Source organism: Micromesistius poutassou (assembly GCF_964030765.1).
Source record: "Micromesistius poutassou genome assembly, chromosome: 1".
Lineage (NCBI taxonomy): Eukaryota > Metazoa > Chordata > Actinopteri > Gadiformes > Gadidae > Micromesistius > Micromesistius poutassou.
Genome location: NC_140271.1, coordinates 10,490,947 through 10,511,670, shown reverse-complemented (window position 1 = coordinate 10,511,670; position 20,724 = coordinate 10,490,947). Strand labels below are relative to the sequence as shown.

The following is a 20,724-nucleotide window of genomic DNA, read 5'->3' as shown; positions in this document are numbered from 1 at the left end:
GGCACACGTGCACAGGCCTTCCGTCTTCTGTATCCACAGCTTCAAACTCCCCACGCGTTGGACAACCTTTAAAGCCGTCGCGGTGGGCTGCCCACACTCTCAATAGAACAAGGCGGAGTGATCAGTGAGCACTGAGGTTCGGCCTCATCGTCAGCGACTCCCTGGGTGAACCCACAGTTAAGATAAGCTTTATGGAATATCAAAACAGGGCGGCCTAATGGATATTGATGTCGTTTCTGTTTTCATCACATGTATCGTTTGTTCGAGGCTTTACGCGGGGGACTTGTGCGTCACACTGCCGCGGCTTGTTGTTTAGCTGGTCCATTCAAATGCCATGCCATGAGTGTGTCTGTGTGTGTGTGTGTGTGTGTGTGTGTGTGTGTGTGTGTGTGTGTGTGTGTGTGTGTGCGTTGTGATCTGTGTGTGTGTGTTTATGTGTGTGTTTGTGTGTGTGTGGTTGTGTGTCTGTTGTGGTCTGTGTGTGTTTATGTGTCTGTGCGTGTGTGTGTTGTTGTCTGTGTGTGTGTGTGTGTGTGTGTGTGTGTGTGTGTGCGTGTGTGTTGTTGTCTGTGTGTGTGTGGGTGTGTGCATGTGTTGTCTGTGTGTGTGTGTGTGGGTGCGTGAATGTTTTGTCTGTGTGTGTTTGTGTGCGTGTGCGTGTGTTAAGGTACATGAACAAGAGTGCGTGTGAGAAGCTCTCTTATATGTGACATTAGGGCTGAACGATTTATCGTTTTCTGATCGAAAACGCGATCTCGTGATCGCCAAAGCCGCGGTTTCTTCCGTGTTCCTGACTGACCCGAGATCTGTTATTAACTATTTATACTCCACTCACACTTGAAAAATCACCACAGGCATTTGCACGACGAGTGCATGACGAAAAAAATTCCGGTGAAAAGTCTCCCCCCGTCAACAATTCCGCCCGCGGACCCTGTTATAATGTAATGTCCCCAATTAATGTAAAGCAATTGGCCCGCCGGCATATCACATTTCAGCGTTAACGTGTTGACGCGCGTCTTGGCGCGGTAACCCTGGCGCGTCAACTCCGACAGATCGCACCCCCCCCCGTCAACAACTCCGGCCCGCGACTTGTCCAAGACTTCAATTTTGGCCCACTGTACAGTTTGAGTTTGACACCCCTGGTTTACAGAATAGATGTGTAATATTTGGGTGCTGCTGAGCCATAGCCCACCTATTATGTCTGACATATTTTTCAGAAGGCAAGAGGAAGGGTCATTTTATTTTAGTAAGAGTTTATTTTATTACCATTACTTTTCAATTTCATTTACTGTAAAGTTTATTTTGTATTTTGTTTAACTCTTTTAACTTGACAAAATTAAGGATTTTTTGCTCTACTAGTTAAGACAGTCAAAGATGGCTCTTTTAGTTCTTCAGTTGTAACAACTGCTGTTGGTCAAGGACTTTAGTTTACATGCATGTTTCTTAATAAATACATTTGAAATCAATTCTTACCTAGAAAATCGTGGATCAAATTGAAATCGCAATATCTACCAGAAAAATCGTAATTAGATCTTTTCCTGAAATCGTTAGCCCTATGTGACATGCAGGTAGCCATATGTGTGTGTGTGTGTGTGTGTGAGTGTATTGGTGTCTGTGTGTGTTTATGTGTGTTGTCTGTGTGTGTGTGTGTGTGTGTGTGTGTGTGTGTCTGTCTATAGGTGCGTGTGTTGTCTGTGTGTGTGTTTTTGTGTCTCTGTGTGTGTGTGTGTGTGTGTGTGTGTGTGTGTGTGTGTGTGTGTGTGTGTGTGTGTGTGTGTGTGTGTGTGTGTGTGTGTGCGTGGTCTGTGTGTGTGTGTGTGTGTGTGTGTGTAAAGGTACATGCACAGGAGAAGCTCCCTTACATGTGACATGCAGGTAGATAGAGACGGATGAGAGGCAGGGAGCCAGAACACAGGGAGGAGAGCTGGAGAACCACAGAGAGAGATGAAGGACGACTACAGAGCAGAGCAGTGGGTACGACAGACCCTGACAAGGTTGAGATGAATGAATCGGGAGAGAGCGAAGGAGAGAGAGAGAGAGAGAGAGAGAGAGCGGGAGGGGGACTGGAATATAAACAGATTAGATTAGAATAATAGGCTGAATGGGCGAGAGAGAGACGTAGGTAGAGCGAGAGACAGGAAGACGGACCAGCAGGCATTCACATCCAGATGCTGACAGTCAGAGACAGACAGGCAAGACACGCAAACAGACAGATAGACGGACACATTCAGACGGTCAACAGACAGACAGACAGACAAACGGACGAATACAGACATTTAGGCAGACGTGTAGAGACAGATGAGGCTGGCGGGGGGGTGGGGGGGGAGTAGAGTTTCATATGAATGAACACAGAAGAAGAGAAAGAGAGAGAGAGAGAGGTAGGGAAGAGTAACACAGAGGTAAAGATGAAGGTAGAAAGAGAGAGAATCAGGATACAGAGAGAGAGAGCGAAAAGGATGAAGAGAGACAGAGAGAGAGAGGGAATTAGAGTCAGAGAGAGAGAGAGAGAAAAGAACGAGCGAGACCATTGTCTGCGTACACCAGACCTGCGAGCCAGCTGCCTGCTGTTTCCATGGTAACAGGCTTTTAAAGCGACAGGGATACGTCAATGTGAATAGATGGAGTCGAAGGTCCATCATTACCCGGGTAACCCAATGTGTGCGGGCGTGCCACGCAACGCAGACACACACACACAGACACAGACACACACACAGAACACACACGGGCACACAAACGCAAACACACATCTGCATGCTGCAGCAGTGCAGAGGGATGCATGGCTGCACATCTGCACGTCTCTTCGCTGTGCCTTACATGCCCCCTCCCACACCCCCCCCCCCCCCCCCACCCACAGTACCCGATGCATAGAGCTCTCTTAGAACCAGCACCGCCATGCATCCCGCCATCCTCCCATTCTTACACTACACACGGGCCTTGTAGGGAACACACACGCGCGTGTGCAGATTGCCCTCACGTGTGCCTGGGTTTGAGTCAGAGCCTCCCCTCCACATCACTGGCTCAGCGTGGGCGGCTGCGGCAGCAGCTCCTGTTTACAGCCGCGTCTCAGGACCTCTGCATCACAATGCTGCTGCTGCTGCTGCTGCTGCAGAGCAGACGCACACACAACCACACACACGCACGCGCACATGCACGGGCACGCACACTCACGCATGCACGCACGCACGCAAACACACATAGAGACACACACATACATACAGTCACAGACACACACACACACACACACACACACAAATACACACACAGAGAGACACACACACAAACACACACACACACATGCATGCACATAATGTGAAACGAGTATGTATGTGTCAAGGATAACCGACTGCAGAAGTTGTATGCACAGTATGACTGAAATGGATTTATTTCTACATGTGAGGCACATTTACATGAGGAATTGTATATGGCATTTTCTTTACATGCAATACACAAACACACAAGTCGTACTGAGGTGATGCAATGAGATGCCAGCCACACAAATATATGAATGAGCTGTAGGGTTGTTCTGCATGTGGCCATGTTTGGTACAGGAAGCTGTTTTGAACACTAAGGATTCACAGATATTCCTTGTGGTTTATAAAGAACTAGACGGTTCAGGACAGGAATGCATCTGTGATCTGGTGGTGTGTTATGAGCCCACCAGCGCTCTGGGGTCATCAGGGACCAGCCAGCTCACTGTTTCCGGGGTTTGAGCCGAGCATGGTGAGGTAGCTTTTAGTTTTCATCGCAGTACAGATGTGGTGGGGGGTCTACTTCAACACTGTTAGTTTCAAGCAGGGTTCAAAACGGCTCGGTTTGCCACCGCTTTTAATGCGTAGTTCTAACATGTGATGTTGTCCTTTGTAAAGCACAATGAATGGCCTTGTGTTTGAATGGTGATGTATACTTCAACATCCTTCGCCTTTAACAAGTTATCATCAGAGTCATCCCCGCCCATGCCGACGCAAGACGCTATGGCTATGTGGGACTTGTTGTGGGGGTGGGTCGGCAGAGTTAAGCAGAACTACTAGCCAAGTGAATGAGTGAAAAACGGTTCATTGTGTGGTTTATATTTACACCCCCCCCACCCCCATGGTTATCTGGCGGGTCAGTAAAGGCTACTCTATAGTTAACCAGACCAAGTTTTTCTGAAACACTCGCAGCACCTTTCCATTTTAGAACCAGTTTGGCCATATACTGTATCTGCCGTTTCCACCTGAGACAGTGCCTTGTCTATCACCCGCAACGAGTCCTTGTGTTCAAATGACACATGCTTGTGTTTGAGGTTGTAAATAAGCCCTACCTTCAACACAATATGTTCCAATGCTCTTCCAATGCTCTAGCAACCTACAGTATGATGTCTCTCCAGGAGGGAGTAGGAGCCTTGGTCAGGTGACTTTCCAGAGGACTCAGTGGATTGTTGCCAGGCCAAACTCATGGCATACCTTCAGTCGGTTAGCCATTGATCTGATGGGATGTGTCGGTCCTCAACAAAACATCTTCCATCATGGTTTTCAGGGTTGTGTTTTAGTGAGATTAAGTGTGGTAAGTAGCGTTTCGTTTTGTCTATTAAACCCTGTTGATGACAGACTTGATGGAGGAGATGAAAGGTAAACTGGGATCCCCTATCAGAACCCAAGTAGCTCATAGTAGCTCATGTACCTCATAGCGTGAAAGGCCACATCAATGTGAAGTGAAGTGAGCTTTGGTGTCTTTGCCTGACATAGTGGAAAATGGTTTTACGATTTTGCTGCATTCACCACAATTTGTACTTTACAATTGACACAATTTACCACACCCGTTGGCACGAGTTTGGTCATGAGAGGATTATGGTTTGGGAAGTATGGCAGGGCTTGGTGCAGCAGGGCTTGGGGCGGCATTAGCTCAGGGGGTAGAGCGGGTTGGCTGGTAACTGCAAGGTGGGTGGTTCGATCCCCGGCTCCTCCTAGCTGAGTGTCGAGGTGTCCCTGAACAAGGCACCTAACCCTAATTGCTCCCGACGTGCTGGCTGTCGCCTTGCATGGCTGATGCCGCCGTTGGTGTGTGAATGTGTTTATGAATGGATGAATGTCAGGCAATATTGTAAAGCGCTTTGAGTGGCCACTGGTAAGAAAAGCACTATATAAATGCAGTCCATTTACCATTTATGCGAGTCTGCATTCTCCCAACATGGCCACTTAGTGGATTGTCTTTAAAGTACAGCGCAATCACATATGCTCCGAAGATCCCCCATCTATGATGGGAATAACAAGTGCAGTTTCTTATACCCTCACTTCAGAGAAAATGCTTGGAATTGGAAGCCATTCTCAATCACAAAGGTCATGCTCCCTTGCTTCTGTGTTTCATTTGGACGTCCTTCTTAATAAATGGATTTTTAGGGTCATACTGTGGTGCTGCAGCTATGTCTGCCCAAGCATCGGAAAGTGTACGTTTATGGTCCTTGACCCACTTGATACACCATCAACTGTGGTGATAAACCCACTGGGACATGTGACAAAGCATCTGGCACCACATTGTATTGACTTTTTTGGTAAGTCACATGGAACTCAAATGTCTGCAGTCTGATTGTCCACCCCACAAACCGAGAGTTAGGCTTTGGTTGATTAAACACCCATGCAGGGGCAGCGTGGTCAACAGTCTTCCTTCAGGGAACTCTACCCATTTCTCTACTGACCAAACAACAGCAAGACACTCTCGTTCAGTAACAAAGTAATTTTGGTTCTGCCGGTTTCAGGAGACAGGATGCAATAGAAATGAATCGTTCATTGCCTTCTATCTCTTGGGTGAAAACAGCACTATGTCCAACATCGCAGGCATCTGCACTTTAAAGGGTAGTTTGAAGTTGGGCGCCAGGAGCATGGATGCATTTGCAAGATGTCTTGAGACCGTCCAAAGCTTCCTGCCACTCTGGTGTCCTTTACAACCTTTACAAATCCACAAAACTGTGTTCATGTGTCTGAGACTCATCACCATGTGCGTAGAGTACAGCCAGAGTTCTCAACAGCTTGATTCGTTATTGCTTGTTCATTCCTAGAACTACGTCATTTGAAAACGTGATGAAGGTTGGGTTAGAAGTGCACGATATTTGTGATGGAATCTAGTTTTTAGAAGACATTGGACAATATATCACACTTTTAGTTTGCTGAAAGTGATATTCAACATGTTTTTTTTCTAATATCAAGGACATGTGTATACAAGAGTTATCTGGAATTAAATGGCTGCCAATTAGTTTTGAGATTTAGATTCAGCAAAGAATCGTAAATGAGCCCTTTAAAGGTCAAGCTGAATTCTTCATTGCGGGTGTAATTGTGTGTGTCCGGTCTGTCTGACGATGCGCGTCATCAGTTCAAGACACACCTTCAAGTGGGGAGCCCTGTTGTAATCGGGATGTCATGGCCGCTGCACACGGTCTAACCCAGCCTCGCCAGGCCATATAGTGTAAAGGAAAGTAGTCTGACCCGATGATTCTGTGCTGCAGGCATTGCCAAACACATCTTCATATGCATTGTACTGTTAGGGCCCCTCCCTTTGTGGTTGAAAGGAAAAAAATATCCCTTCATCACATGGTAATGCATTTCATTTTTTAAGCTAGATGATTGTCGTTCACGTCAAACACATCAATTATTCATCTCTGCACACTCCATGGCGGTTCTTCCTTCTGCCTTTTCACACAACGCCATGATCATTTGCGTCAGGGTGTTGGTGCTGCCAGTATCCAGCAATGCATGGCAACGATATGAGTGCAGTAGCAGTGGTGGTGTGAGCTGGTTGGAGGCCTGGCTCTGAGCCTTTGGAGATCACCACAGGCTGATGTTAACTGAAGTCCTGCTTCCACTCCTTGAGGGCTGGGGAGTTTGATTCCACCCTGTTGACTTGAGACCAGCATGTCTTTGGTTTCCTTCAAGAAAGAGTTCAATGCAGCTGGGATTTCAACATTCAACAGGGGGCGCACCGCAAGCTACCCTTCACATTTTCTGTGTACGAGATAGGATCTGCTTCAGTGTCTTTGTCAGCAAAACATGGATATGCAATCTTAACTGCTGGGTGGAGATGGTGCAAAGGCAGCTGCTGTTATTAAGACCTCCTCTCTGTGGTTCTCTCGAGGAAAACTGAGGAGGATTGCCACGGGACTCCTGAAAGTTTGTGTATAAGGGGGTGGAGTTGATGGGAGGCTTACTGATGTTAACCTCAATCCTTTGGTGTAAGCAATCCACCATGGTCTTCACCGTATGATGAGCAGAGAGCTCAAAGGATCGTTTCACATCGGAACATTCCCTTGCTGTGTGGTGGGAAAAGATCCATCTCTTTGCATCCTGATTCACAGAGGCAACATTAGAGTGTAGATTGTCCTCTAGGGCAGCTACATGGGTTGGTAGATCTGTAATGTTGCCTCTGTGAATCAGGATATGAGATGAGATGGGAAGAGATGCTCTCTCCCATCTCTTCAAATCCTGATTCAGAGAGGCAACATTAGACTGTGGATGGTCCTCTGGGGTAGCTGCATGGGTTGGTAGTTCTGTAATGTTGACGGGTTGATTGGTTACTTTCCACACAGAGGACTTGTGTGTCATGGCTGTCACAATGATATTAAAGTGCTGCCATAAGGGGCTGAGAGTCGATGAAATACGCTATCCCTTAAGTTGTCCATCCCATTACCTCTGCCGTTCGCTCTCTCTCCCTTCGTTAGACTTCTGGAGTGCTGCAATACTGAAGTCTATGTTTACATTGATCTGATCACCTTTGGTTGCATCTTTTGCATATCAGCTGTTTCATTCCCACTAATGCCTGGAACTCTGACTTTTCAATATTGTTTGATTCAAGGTAACTTGGACCAAAACCTCAAACTTGGATGTGGACCTCTTTACTTATTTTCAAGCCAAGAAATATATCCATCCCTTTATTTTTCACCACCACAAATAGTGTGATCGTATTTCGTGTTTCATGGGCTGGTGTTGCTGAGGCCAGCTCCCTGGCATGAGCCCTCATCAGACCCTCACTGAGCAGCCTCCTTCTGCAACAATTCATACTGACTCCCTTGGTTTACAAGCAATGATGATGTTTTATAAAGAAAACCCTGATGGAAAAGCCAGGCGATCCAATTAGATGTGTTCAAATTATATAGACACACAACACGGGGGAACACTGGAACTGCCCTTAGTTTATGACGGCAGTCAGTCTCTTGAGTGGCCTGTCAGACACACACACACACACACACACACACACACACACACACACACACACACACACACCGTGTGGCATAATGAGTGAGGTCTGGATGGGATATGCACATGGGGTGGATGAGGTGTTTGTCTCATCGCTCGTCCTTGTCCTGGGCCAGATGGTGTCCTTGCTTTGTTTTTGTTTTTTTACTTTTTAGGGGGATAGTGGGTATTTACATACACAGAGTTGAACGAACACCATACGCACCACACACACCCACACTCACTCACTCACACACACACAGACACAAACATGGGCAAACACATGAAAACACACACATGCTCGCACACACAGACATATGCACACACACACACACACACACACACACACATGCAACCAAACACACAAACACACACACACACACACCCACAAAGAAGCAGGTGCATTCAAAGGCATGGACACAGAAACATCATACAATATAAAGCCTCACTTCCTCAGCAGCAGATGCTGAACACTAATGATACTTGTATACTACACATAAACATAGTTCATGTAGTTTCTCTTTCACTTTCATTTTCTGCTCTCATATATGAAGTCTGTGTATGTAGCCATGTACAATGACTGGAGAATCGACCAAAACGTTCAGCAAAGCTTTCGGTATGGTATTGCTCGAAGTTAAATGCCCTAAACCTAATCTTATGGTGGATTTTTTTTACATATATTTTCGATTTTTTTATACATGTAATAATGTTTTATTGTGCACTACATGTGTGTGAATGCTGAGGAACAGAATGCAACAAGACAAGACAGAAAAGAGGGGAAACGACAGGACAAGAACAGGAAAGCACAGATGCTTAAACAGGAGGAAAGACAACAAAGGACACAACTCACACATTACATCACATTAACCTTTCAGTAGATTATTCACCGTTTTATATGCAAATTAAAAAAAATTCAGGAATCCATTCCTTTGTTAAGGAAGTCAAAATGTTCTGTTTAAGTTGAGACAGAATTTCCACACACACATACAGTAACACAAACCATATACTTACTGTACATACATGCATGCATACACACATACATACACACATGCATATATACATACACACAAACATACACACATACACATATACATACACACATCAATTGCGAGCGCAAGGACTTTTGTATTTTGTATAAACTGATCGCTCTAATGTGATAATTAATTATGGAGTTGGCGTGACGATCACAGTGTTGGGTACTGGTGCGTGAAACAGAAGCAGGCCTGTCCTAGGACATGTGTGAGTGAGTCACTACCCCTACCCCCCCCCCCCCCCCCCCCCATCTGAGTACAGCAGGAGGTCACACATAGTGTGGAACACCGCTGAACACGGGGCAGCGCAGATTCACTGAGATCAAAACCAAGCCAACCAATTGTTTCATGTTTTAACACGCAAAATAGTTGTCGCGAAATGTGTGTAGATTAAAGAAAATACATTGAAAATGTATTTTAGACAGACAGGCAGGCAGGCAGGCAGGCAGACAGACAGACAGACAGACAGACAGACAGACAGACAGACACATACATACATACATACATACATACATACATACATACATACTACGGATGGACAGTTCAAGTAAAAAATCGGAACCGTTCAGTTCGGTAGTCACGGTTTGGGTTGTGTATGTATATTGTTCGGTTCATTCGGTTAAAAAAAGTGTCAGCGCCGTTATTACGGTACCCAATAAAACCCAGTCTCAGATGATGTTTGGAAACTAACATTTTCTACTAACTTGTTCATTTGGGGGCACCCTGACCAATGTGGTTGCACGCCTTGTTTCGCCGCTTGTTTCATTGATTAATTAAATCAATGAACAAACACATAGCACAGAATGTAACCGTTGTCACCAAAAGCGTAAACATGAACAATTACATTAACTTCATTATCATGGCAGAGAAACAACATAAAGAACAGCACAATTACTTTCAGCAAGTTCACAATCTGACATGCTCTTGATATATAAACACTCCGTCATCATCTACGTACGTACATTAAAGAGAGGATTACATTTGCATACACAAATTAGATTTCCATGTTTTATGTTTGGTATGTCTGAGTCATTTTAGTGCTTTGAAGAAATCGTGATTTGCGTCAGTGTATTTTAAAAATAAATCACCCATGGTAACGGTGGTCAAAGAGGATCTCCCTTAACCAGGAACTTAACATCCTCCTCACACACTACGTCACAACTCTCCACACACACACACCCCCACCCTACAAGGCCAACACACACCCCCACACACAACCCCACCCTCCCAGGCCAACATACACCCCCACACACCCCCATCCTCCCAGCCCCACACACACCACCACCCTCCCAGCCCCACACATTCTGCAGGCCCAGGTCCAGTCACAACACCTGCATCCCCTGGTACTCTGCCAGTGCACATAAGCACACACTCATACACACACACACACACACACACAATCACTTCTAAACACACACACACACACACACACACACACACACACACACCCCACAAAACCAAAACATGCACAGATGCACACACACACTGACATACAGGCCAATCTCCAGGGAAACAGAAGGCCTCAATGATAACTGTGAAATCACTGCCTGCCCACACACGTGTGTGTGTGTGTGTGTGTGTGTGTGTGTGTGTGTGTGTTTGTGTGTGGGAGTGGGTGTGTTTGTGTATGAGTGAGTGTGTGTGTGTGTGTGTGTGTGTGTGTGTGTGTGTGTGTGTGTGTGCGTGTGTGCGTGTGTGTGTGTGTGTGTGTGTGGGTGTGTCCTGCAGGCACTATTGCGAGCAGATGTGTTCCCAGATTTCCTCGATTAAAGAGAATATGCTTCTGACTGCTGCCAATCTCAAAGCTCTCTCTCTCTCTCTCTCTCTCTCTCTCTCTCTTTCTCTCTCTCTCTCTCTCCTCCACACACAAACCCTCCCTCTCCTCCTTTGCATCTTACTTTAGACACTTCCCTCCGTGCTCAAAGCCTCTAAAGCTCCTCTCTTCTGCTCCTCCATTTATTTTGTTAATCCGTCTCCTCTCATCGCCTGTCCACCTCGCCTTATCTCAACCCCACCACCACCACCACCCCCACCCTCCTCTTCCCTTAACAAGACCCTCCATCTTTTCCCCCCACATATGAAATAAAGAAACCTAGAAAGAAAAAAAAAACATTCCTATATAGTTTCTGGTCCCCGAACCCATCTCAATTCAAATTCAAAACGCTTTATTTGCATGACAAAAGGCTTTTTTGCATGACAAGTGGAACGCTTATGATGACAGCAAAATAACACGTTTCCTAAATAACATTAAGAGAATGAATGGAAGAAAAAGAGAGAGGTGCTCTATTCCACGGCAGAAAACAATAGTGGAGAATATAACAAGTGACCTTCAGTGAGCCTTTTTATCAAGGCCTGTTTTGACTATGAAGCACGGCACATGTGCAATTACTTAACTACGGTTTATAATAGCCCAATTATGTTGATGTTATTTATCGCAACAACCTCCTTCAGTATTTTTTTCAGGCATTTTCTTTTGGCTCCCATTCTCGGAAATTAATCAAAATCAGGAGAACAGGCACTGTGGTGCGTTCTGACTTTGACAAACCTTCCGGGGTCACGTGTGTCATTTACCAAATGGTTATTCTATCCTTATGGACATTATTGGTCCAAGAGGCAAGAAAGAGTCCAAGAGGCATGCGAAACAATGCCTATATACCAAGGCATATATTCATATATTCACAGTTTTTCAGCGGCATGTCTAAGCGTTTGAATGTGTTAAAAAAGTATTAGCGCCCCCTATGGGCAAATCGCTCCCAATCTATTTGGAGATCTAACATACAGGGATACATATATATGAGAAATTGGCAAACTTTTTACCAGTCAGAGGTTGAGATATGGGCCAAAAAAAAATACAAAGAATAATAATATCCAGTCCAAATATATTAGGTATCCAGAGATAATGTGTGAATAGCTAATAAATGCAGGAATACAGCAGTGAGACCATCCAGGTATCCAAGTCTGGCCTTGGCTGGGCAGCCATTGATTTCCACATATGGGCGTGGCCTTAAAGTGTTCAAAAAGCTCCAGCCAATCAGATGAAACAATCAAGCCTCACTCTTGTTCTGTTCACTCTTTCAAAATCCAGTTGAAAGCTTTTCTCCTCCGGAAAAAAAAGCCTTCTGTGCACAGTTGTTGCCCATCTTGTAACACCATTATTCAGTCTATTTCATGTCAAAAAAAATGGGAGAGCCTTTCAACTGGCTCAAGGCCGGACTGATCTGCAGCAGAGAGATCCAGCATGTGGTCTCTGTGTGACCAGGAAGCCTCTCACATCTACACTACTCTATCCAAACTGTGTATCATTGACCAACGTTTACACACTTTACACTACAATGACTTAAGGTTGGGTTTTGGGTCCACGTTGACGCAATGCAATGACCACACAGTCGCTTCAACGCAGTCGTGAACCTGTTCTGGTTCTGTCGGGTTTACGCGTCGCTATGCAATTCATCACCACATGGGTAGGGGGCGCTATGTTTTTTGTAAAGAGTGACATTGTATATGTGTGGGCATCTCCGCACTTCCTCCACCAGACGCTCTTCAATTTGGTCTCTTCTATCTTCTATCTTCTATCTTCTCACAAGAATGTGCACACAGCGAACCGACTCAAACCCTTTAAAAAACGGCGGTGTTTAGGGAAGTGAGAACCGGAAAAGCGGATTGCCGGAAATGTCGCAGTTAGTGGACCAATCACAGCCCTTGCTGCTTGCGTCGCCTTCGACACAAGGTTCCCGATTTTCGGGAGGCGCACGTCAGGCCCTTGCGGTGGAACGGGTCCGCAAGGACGTCATGGGTCTGTAAACCCCCTACGTCCAATCCTAACTTTACCTTTACCACCGCCCTCACCCCCCCCTCCCCTCCCTCTGCCATCAGGTGATGTTGGCCGAGCGCAAGGGCACGGAGGAGCTGTACGCCATCAAGATCCTGAAGAAGGACGTGGTGATCCAGGACGACGACGTGGAATGCACCATGGTGGAGAAGAGGGTGCTGGCTCTGGCCAGCAAGCCCCCCTTCCTCACCCATCTGCACTCCTGCTTCCAGACCATGGTACGCCCCCCGCGCACATGCACGCACACACACACACGCATGCACGCGCATGCACACACCGGACACACACACACACACACACACACACACACACAGTCCAGCAGAGACAAGGAGAGAGGAAGAGGAGGAAAGACAAGGAGAGAGAAGGATAGGGGAGGAGGAGGAGAGACACGGAGTGGGATGGACAGGGGAGGAGGAGGAGAGACAAGGAGAAAGGAAGAGGAGGAGAGACAAGGGGAGAGGAAGAGGAGGAGAGACAAGGGGAGAGGAAGAGGAGGAGAGGGGAAGAGGAGGAGAGACAAGGAGCCAGGAAGAGGAGGAGAGATAAGGAAATGGAATGAGGAGGAGATAAGGAAATAGAAAGCGGAGGAAAAAGGTAAATAGAAAGAGGAGGAGAGTGTATGTGTGTGTGTGTGTGTGCGCACACACACACACACTCACACACACACACACACACACACACACACAGGGTCTCCATCCCCACAGGTAGCCGTTATGAGTCCTTGGTCTGTCCAGTGGTGGAGGCACGCCCTTTCACGTTCACACTCAATGCCGCAGTCACGTTTCGGGGTCTAGCTGCCCCCCCCCGTCATACGCAGACGGACACACACTCATGTTTGACAGAGACACACATACACACACATACACACACACACACACACACACACTGACACACACTGACACAAACACGCATTCACATGCCGACACGGACACACGCAAAAATGCACAAATCGGCACACGTGCGCGAGCAGCTTGTTATAAACCATTTTGACTTTCACGCCTTCCTCCGTCGACCTTTTGATTTGTGCGATCCGATACACAACAGCCCAGCGGACTAAACGGAAGACGAGCCAAAGTGGTACGCATGCCAACAGCGGACCAGTTGTCTAAATGGTCTAAACAGAAGGCAGCCGAGCAGGGCTCTCCTCCTCTGGGGGGGGGGGGTCTATAGTATAGTTGGGCTGGGATGTGAACCAAACGTAAAGACACCGGGTTACCTTGATCATGTTGCCTTTTCACACTGTACTGTTGTACTTATTCTTAGAATTCAAATCATTGTAAATAAAAAGACAGAAAAAGAGATAGACGTGCACACGCACACACACACACACACACACACACACACACACACACACACACACACACACACACACACCAGGCCTCCACCGGGCTCCACATAAGCACACACTCACACACACACATACACACACACAAACACAATAATTTCTAAACATAACCACGCAGGCACGCACACACACAGACACACACACACACACACACATGCACAACACCAGGCCTCCACCAAACACAGCACTGCCTGGGGTCAGGCAGATTGAGTTGTGTCTGTATTGACCGCACCTTAATGGGAGAGGACACGCCTCTCAGATTGCTGCACTGTGTCTCTCTCCGTTCAGGGAGGGTAGTGGGAACACATGGACCCGTCTCACTCTCTCCTTTTCTCGCCTTCTCATCCTCTCTACTTGTATCTCCTCTTCCTCTCTCCTTGTCTTTCCTCTTTCTATTTCCTTATTTCTCCTCTTTCTATTTCCTTATCTCTCTTCTTCCCATCTCCTTGTCTGTCCTCTTCATGTCTCCTTGTATCTCCTCCTCTTTCTCTCTTCTTGTCTCTCATCCTCTTCCTCTCCTCTTTTCTTCTTCCTCTCTCCTTGTCTCTCCTCCTCCCCTGTTCTTGTCTCTCCTTGTCTCTCCTCCTCCTCCTCCGCTGTCTTTCCTCTTTCCTTGTCTCTCATCCTCTTCCTCTCTCCTTGTGTCTCCTCCCCTGTTCCTGTCTCTCCATATTTCTCCTCCCCTGTCCCTGTCTCCCCTTGTCTCTCCTCCCTTGTCCTTGCCTCTCCTCCTCCTCCTCCTCACCTGTCCTCCCCTGTCCTCCCCTCTCCTTGTCTCTCCTCCCCCTCCCCTGCCCTTGTCTCCCCTTTGCTTGTCTCTCCTCCCGTCCCCAGGACCGCCTCTACTTCGTCATGGAGTACATCAACGGCGGTGACCTGATGTATCAGATCCAGCAAGTGGGCAAGTTCAAAGAGCCGCACGCTGTGTGAGTGTCTCCAGTACTGCTCACACACGTCTCCCCCGCCAGTGGTCACAGAGACCCGTCTGATCGCCCATCTCATCACTCAAACCAGCCCCTTTGACCAGAGATAGTTTCAGCTTGAAAATGAATTGCAGAGTTTCTTTCCTCTCACTTCCATACCGTGGAACTAGCTCAGGGTTTAGGGTTGCTGGTCTGATCCCCGGCGTTAGCAATGCAGACATACTCATCTCATTCATGCCTACCCACACCACTGGTTGAAGACTGCTTGCTTCTTTTCCACTGTAACATATACTCACAAACACGCACACACACAAACACAGGCATAAAGGTACACACACACACACAGGCATAAAGGTACACACACACACACACATACACACACACACACACACACACAAACATAGGCATAAAGGTACACACATACACACACACACACACACACACACACACACAAACATAGGCATAAAGGTACACACACACAAACAGGCATAAAGACACACACACACACACACACACACACACACACACAACCACAGGCATAATGACACACACAAACACAGGCATAAAGGTACACACACACACACACACGCAAACACAATGGTAAACACACACACACACACACGCAAACACAATGGTAAACACACACACACACACACACACACACTGCTGTTTGTGATCAGCATTGCCCTTCCTGTTGATCTTATCAGCTGGTCTCTTGCCTTGAGAAGACAGCATTGACCTTTTCAGCAAGTGACAGAGATGCACACTCATACACACACTTGGAAACACATACACTCACACACAAACACACACACACTTGCAAACACATGCACACACACACACACACACACACACACACACACACACACACAATGTGCAAAAGGTTTACAAGGGATTATTATAAATGGATGTGTAATAATGTCTATCCCCTTTTATTTTCTCATGTTCTTAATGCTCTTTAATTAGTCTTGACGAATGATGTTTGTTTGTGTGTGTGTGTGTGTGTGTGTGTGTGTGTGTGTGTGTGTGTGTGTGTGTGTGTGCATGTGTGTATGCGTGTGTGTGTGCGTTCATTCTCGCATGTGTACAGGTTCTACGCTGCGGAGATAGCCATTGGGCTGTTCTTCCTCCATCTTAAGGGCATTATCTACAGGTAATAATATACCACACAGCCGAAATAAAACTACAAAATGACATCTTTACTATATATATACTATATATAGCTACACCCCCACCTCAGAGAACACAACTCGGAATATGGAGGTATGTTTATCCAAGCGCTTGAAGGTCCTGCGGGTAAGATTTTAAAAAAAAACATGCCCTCCCTCTCTGCTCCCTCCCTCCATACGTCCCTCCACCACTGACAACTGGGGCATTAGCCACACCTGTGATTGACAGGCCAGATGGATACCCTGCCACGACCAATCAGAAGGAGAAAGGCCCGGCCCCAAATGAGCCAGGACACAGATGCCGGCGCCGAGCAACTCTTAATAGATATTTCAACAAAGCGTTTCACTCACTAATAGCTGATGGATGGGCTGTGCCGTTTCTAACTAATAACCCTTAAAAGTACAGCTCCTAAACCGTACCTCCGGCCCCCGCGTGTGGTTGGGCCCCTCCCCTCTCTCTATCTCCCAGGGACCTGAAGCTGGACAACGTCATGCTGGACGCCGAGGGCCACATCAAGATCGCCGACTTTGGCATGTGTAAGGAGAACATGCTGGACGGAGTCACCACGAAGACCTTCTGCGGGACCCCCGACTACATCGCCCCCGAGGTCACTGGACCGTCTGCGTGTGTGTGTGTGTGTGTGTGTGTGTGTGTGTGTGTGTGTGTGTGTGTGTGCGCGTGCGAGGGTATTTTAAAGTACCCTGGATGTAAACACAGTTATGTACTTTTCACTTCCTTAGTGTTCTATCAATCATTCAATCAATCATTCAGATTAAATAGCACCATGTTGTGAATGATTTTTTTTATTGTGTTTGAAATATAAAGTAAACTTAACTACTAAATCATTGATGGGTAAAAAACATGTACAACCAGGTGTGGCTTGCATCAGGGAAACTGTGTGACTCGGCTTGGAACAGTGTACACAGCACTTTATAAAGACAATGTAGGTGAGGTTACCATGGTCACTATCGCCGTTGCCAGGGGCTATGGCACAGCTTTATGCAACGCATGTTATAACAGAAGACAGCGTTCGATTGGGTATCGACACGACACATTCATGCAGTTCCTTGCTCTGCTGTTCATTGACATTGTAAACATCTCTCCTACCTCCTGCGTTTCAGATCATAGCCTACCAGCCCTACGGCAGGTCTGTGGACTGGTGGGCCTTCGGTGTACTGCTGTACGAGATGCTGGCCGGACAGGTGTGTGTCTGTGTGTCTGTGTGTGTGTGCGTGTGTGTATGTGTGCGTGTGTGTGTGTGTGTGTGTGTGTGTTTGTTCTTGAGTGTGTATTTGTGTGTGTGAGAGAGAAAGAGAGAATGAGCTAAAAGCATTTGGTTTTCAGCAATCATTAAAGTTAATCAATGGAGAAGCAGCCGGTTTCGTGGCTACCATGTAACCCTATGAGGGAAATAGTCAATATGAGTTCTCCAGAAGGGCTTGTTCACCGACATGCCCAAATATGAGTCTGACGACATTATGGAGCTCCCTACGCAGATACACAACTTCTTTTCCTTGCCTTTCACTGGATCCGATCAGTTTGTTATTGTGTCTGAGCAGGTCTCAGAGGAGTTTAGGCAAAAGTTTGTCGTGTTGGACGATCCAAAGCAAAGCTTGGTGTTGTCTTAGAGATTTGGTTGAAGGGAGGGTAGGGTAATTGTAATGACAATAGGGGAAATCTCTAAAAGAGCGAGATCTCTCCATGAGCGAGACTTGGCTGGGCACAATAACAAAACAGACCGGATCATGGTGGAGGTAAAGACCTAGTTTTTATTGGTTCTGTAGGGATCCTTGCCTTACTTAGTCTTGGTCTATTCTGTGGCAAAAACCAACACTTTTATAGGAGGTCAATTGACAGTCAGTTGCAGCCTGTTTTGTGGAAGCGGTCTCACTGTATACCGGACAAATTTCTAAATTGTTGTCCGCTTTAGTCATTCAGACCCCAAATGATGGGAAAATTGGATTGGAAGTTTAAAAAAATTTACCCTTTCAAATTGAGTACTATTGTTATAATGTCAAAGGGCCATAGCTATTTGACACTATTATAACTAAATGTTATCTATTCATTATATCCTATAATGAGTTTTCCTTTCATTTGGATTCTGCATTTTAAAGTAGAGCATTAGAGTAGAGTAGATAGAGTATCAGTATCAGTGGCATTTTTTGAATGTCATGAATCTAAAAATGTGTTTATTTAATCTCCCCACTACTCTATTATCATGTCTCCCCTCTCCTCTCCTCCCTCACCCTCTCTCCTTCTCTCTCTCCTCCGTTCCTCTCCTCTCTCCTCCTCTCTCCTTTCTCTCCTCTCTCCTCCGTCACTCTCTCTGATCTCTCTTTCTCTCCTCTCTCCCTCTCTATTCTTCCTCTCCTCTCTCCCCCTCTCTCCTCTCTCTCCTCCATTCTTCTCCTCTTCCTCCTCCAGCCTCCATTTGATGGGGAGGACGAGGATGAGTTGTTCCAGTCCATCATGGAGCACCATGTCTCCTACCCCAAGTCCATGTCCAAGGAGGCCGTTGCCATCTGCAAAGGGGTCAGTACAGACGGACAGACACACACTCACACACACACACACACACACACACATACACTCAGTCACTCACTAACTCAGTCAGTCAGTCAGTCAGTCAGTCAGTCAGTCAGTCACGCACGCATGCACGCACACACACACACACACACACACACACACACACACTCACTCACTCACTCACTCACTCACTCACTCACTCACTCACTCACTCACTCTCTGTCTCTGTCTCTCTCTAGCTCTCTTTCTCTCTTTCTCTCTCTCTCTCTCTGTCTCTCTGTCTCTCTGTCTCTCTCTCTCTCTCTCTCTCTCTCTCTCTCTCTCTCCCTCCCTCCCTCCCTGTCAATCTCTCTCCCATTCCAGACAAACTCTATTCACAATGCTGTGCTGCTCGCTCAATGCAGGGCGATGGGGAGGAGGGTGGGTTAGAGGAGGAGAGGAGGACAACTTTAAAATGATCTGCATAATTAAAGGCATTGTGCAGAAACACTTATTTGGCGGTGAAAGAAATAAAACGTTGTTCCTTTGCCCGCTAACTGTCCCCTCCACTACTTCACTTTTCTTTCTCTGCACCTCTCTCCACCCCCCCCCCCCCCACTCTGTTCTGTCCCTCCATCCCAACCTTTTTCTCCTTTGCTCCCTCCCACGCCATTTCCACTCTGCTTTCGCACACACACACACACACACACACACACACACATACGCACACTTAAGACGCACATACACACTTCAAGCCACACACACATACATACACACTTCATGCACAAACACACACTTCACATACACACACACACACACACACACACACACACACACATCCACGTCACACACACTCTGTACTGAGCATGTAACAGAGCAGAAGGGGGGTCTGACTGGGTCTCAATCAAACCATCTCAGTCTCATCTCCCATCTCCACACCTCACTGAGCAGAGTGCATGACACACACAGAAACACACACAAACAGACACACACATACACACACATAGGCCTGTCGCGATAAGCAATAAATCAATTAATCACACGATAAATTAAAATGAGACAATAATTTTGCCGTCCACGATAAATAAGCTTTTTAAATTTTTTTATTTTCTCGTGTCTCTCTCTATCAAAGAGACTGGATGACAAGAGTTTTCACTCCGGAGCATCTGTCTCGACAGACCCCTCTCGCTTCCTTGGCGTAATGAGGAGTTAACCCTCGAGTCGTGTCAGTCACTGGTCAGCCGCTATGGTCTCTGTGTGGGGAGGCAGAGCCCTGGCGTTACACAGAGTCAGAGCCCGTCTATACGCCCGTCTTCTGCGCGTCTTCCTAGACATTCTCTGCCAGAGTGCGGCATGAGCGCCCCGTGAGGAGTAGCAAGCCAGAGAAAACGCTAGTTGAGATTTGGAGGAATGAAAAACAAAGATGGAATTGGTTTCAAAGCCGAACGCGACCGCTGCCGTGTGGGAGCACTTCGGGTTCAAACCGAATGACCGTGGTGAACACTTAACCTCTGCGAGCCGGTATATCGCATTTGTTGTAAAACGGTAGAAACTAAAGGCGCCAATACAACAAACATTGACAAACGTTGAAAATGTTGAAAATGGTCTCAAAACGGCAATATTATCGCTTATCGCAATAATTTCTGGGACAATTTATCGGCCAGCAAAATTTGTTATCGTGACAGGCCTACGCACACATACACTCACACATCCTCTGAATTCA

The 20,724-nt window shown here is 46.6% G+C and overlaps 1 protein-coding gene across 2 annotated transcripts in view; it reads left to right on the top strand.

The window, feature by feature from the left end:
- Positions 1 to 20,724, top strand: part of LOC311340695 (protein kinase C beta type) — a 98,618-nt gene that overhangs the window by 54,814 nt on the left and 23,080 nt on the right. For both annotated transcript variants that reach the window (XM_084465572.1, XM_084465571.1), the window contains exons 10-15: positions 13,103 to 13,276; positions 15,238 to 15,329; positions 16,417 to 16,479; positions 16,965 to 17,103; positions 17,618 to 17,698; positions 18,921 to 19,028. In XM_084465572.1, coding sequence (XP_084321698.1) covers positions 13,103 to 13,276; positions 15,238 to 15,329; positions 16,417 to 16,479; positions 16,965 to 17,103; positions 17,618 to 17,698; positions 18,921 to 19,028 — 657 coding nt within the window. The remainder of the gene's footprint in view (positions 1 to 13,102; positions 13,277 to 15,237; positions 15,330 to 16,416; positions 16,480 to 16,964; positions 17,104 to 17,617; positions 17,699 to 18,920; positions 19,029 to 20,724) is intronic.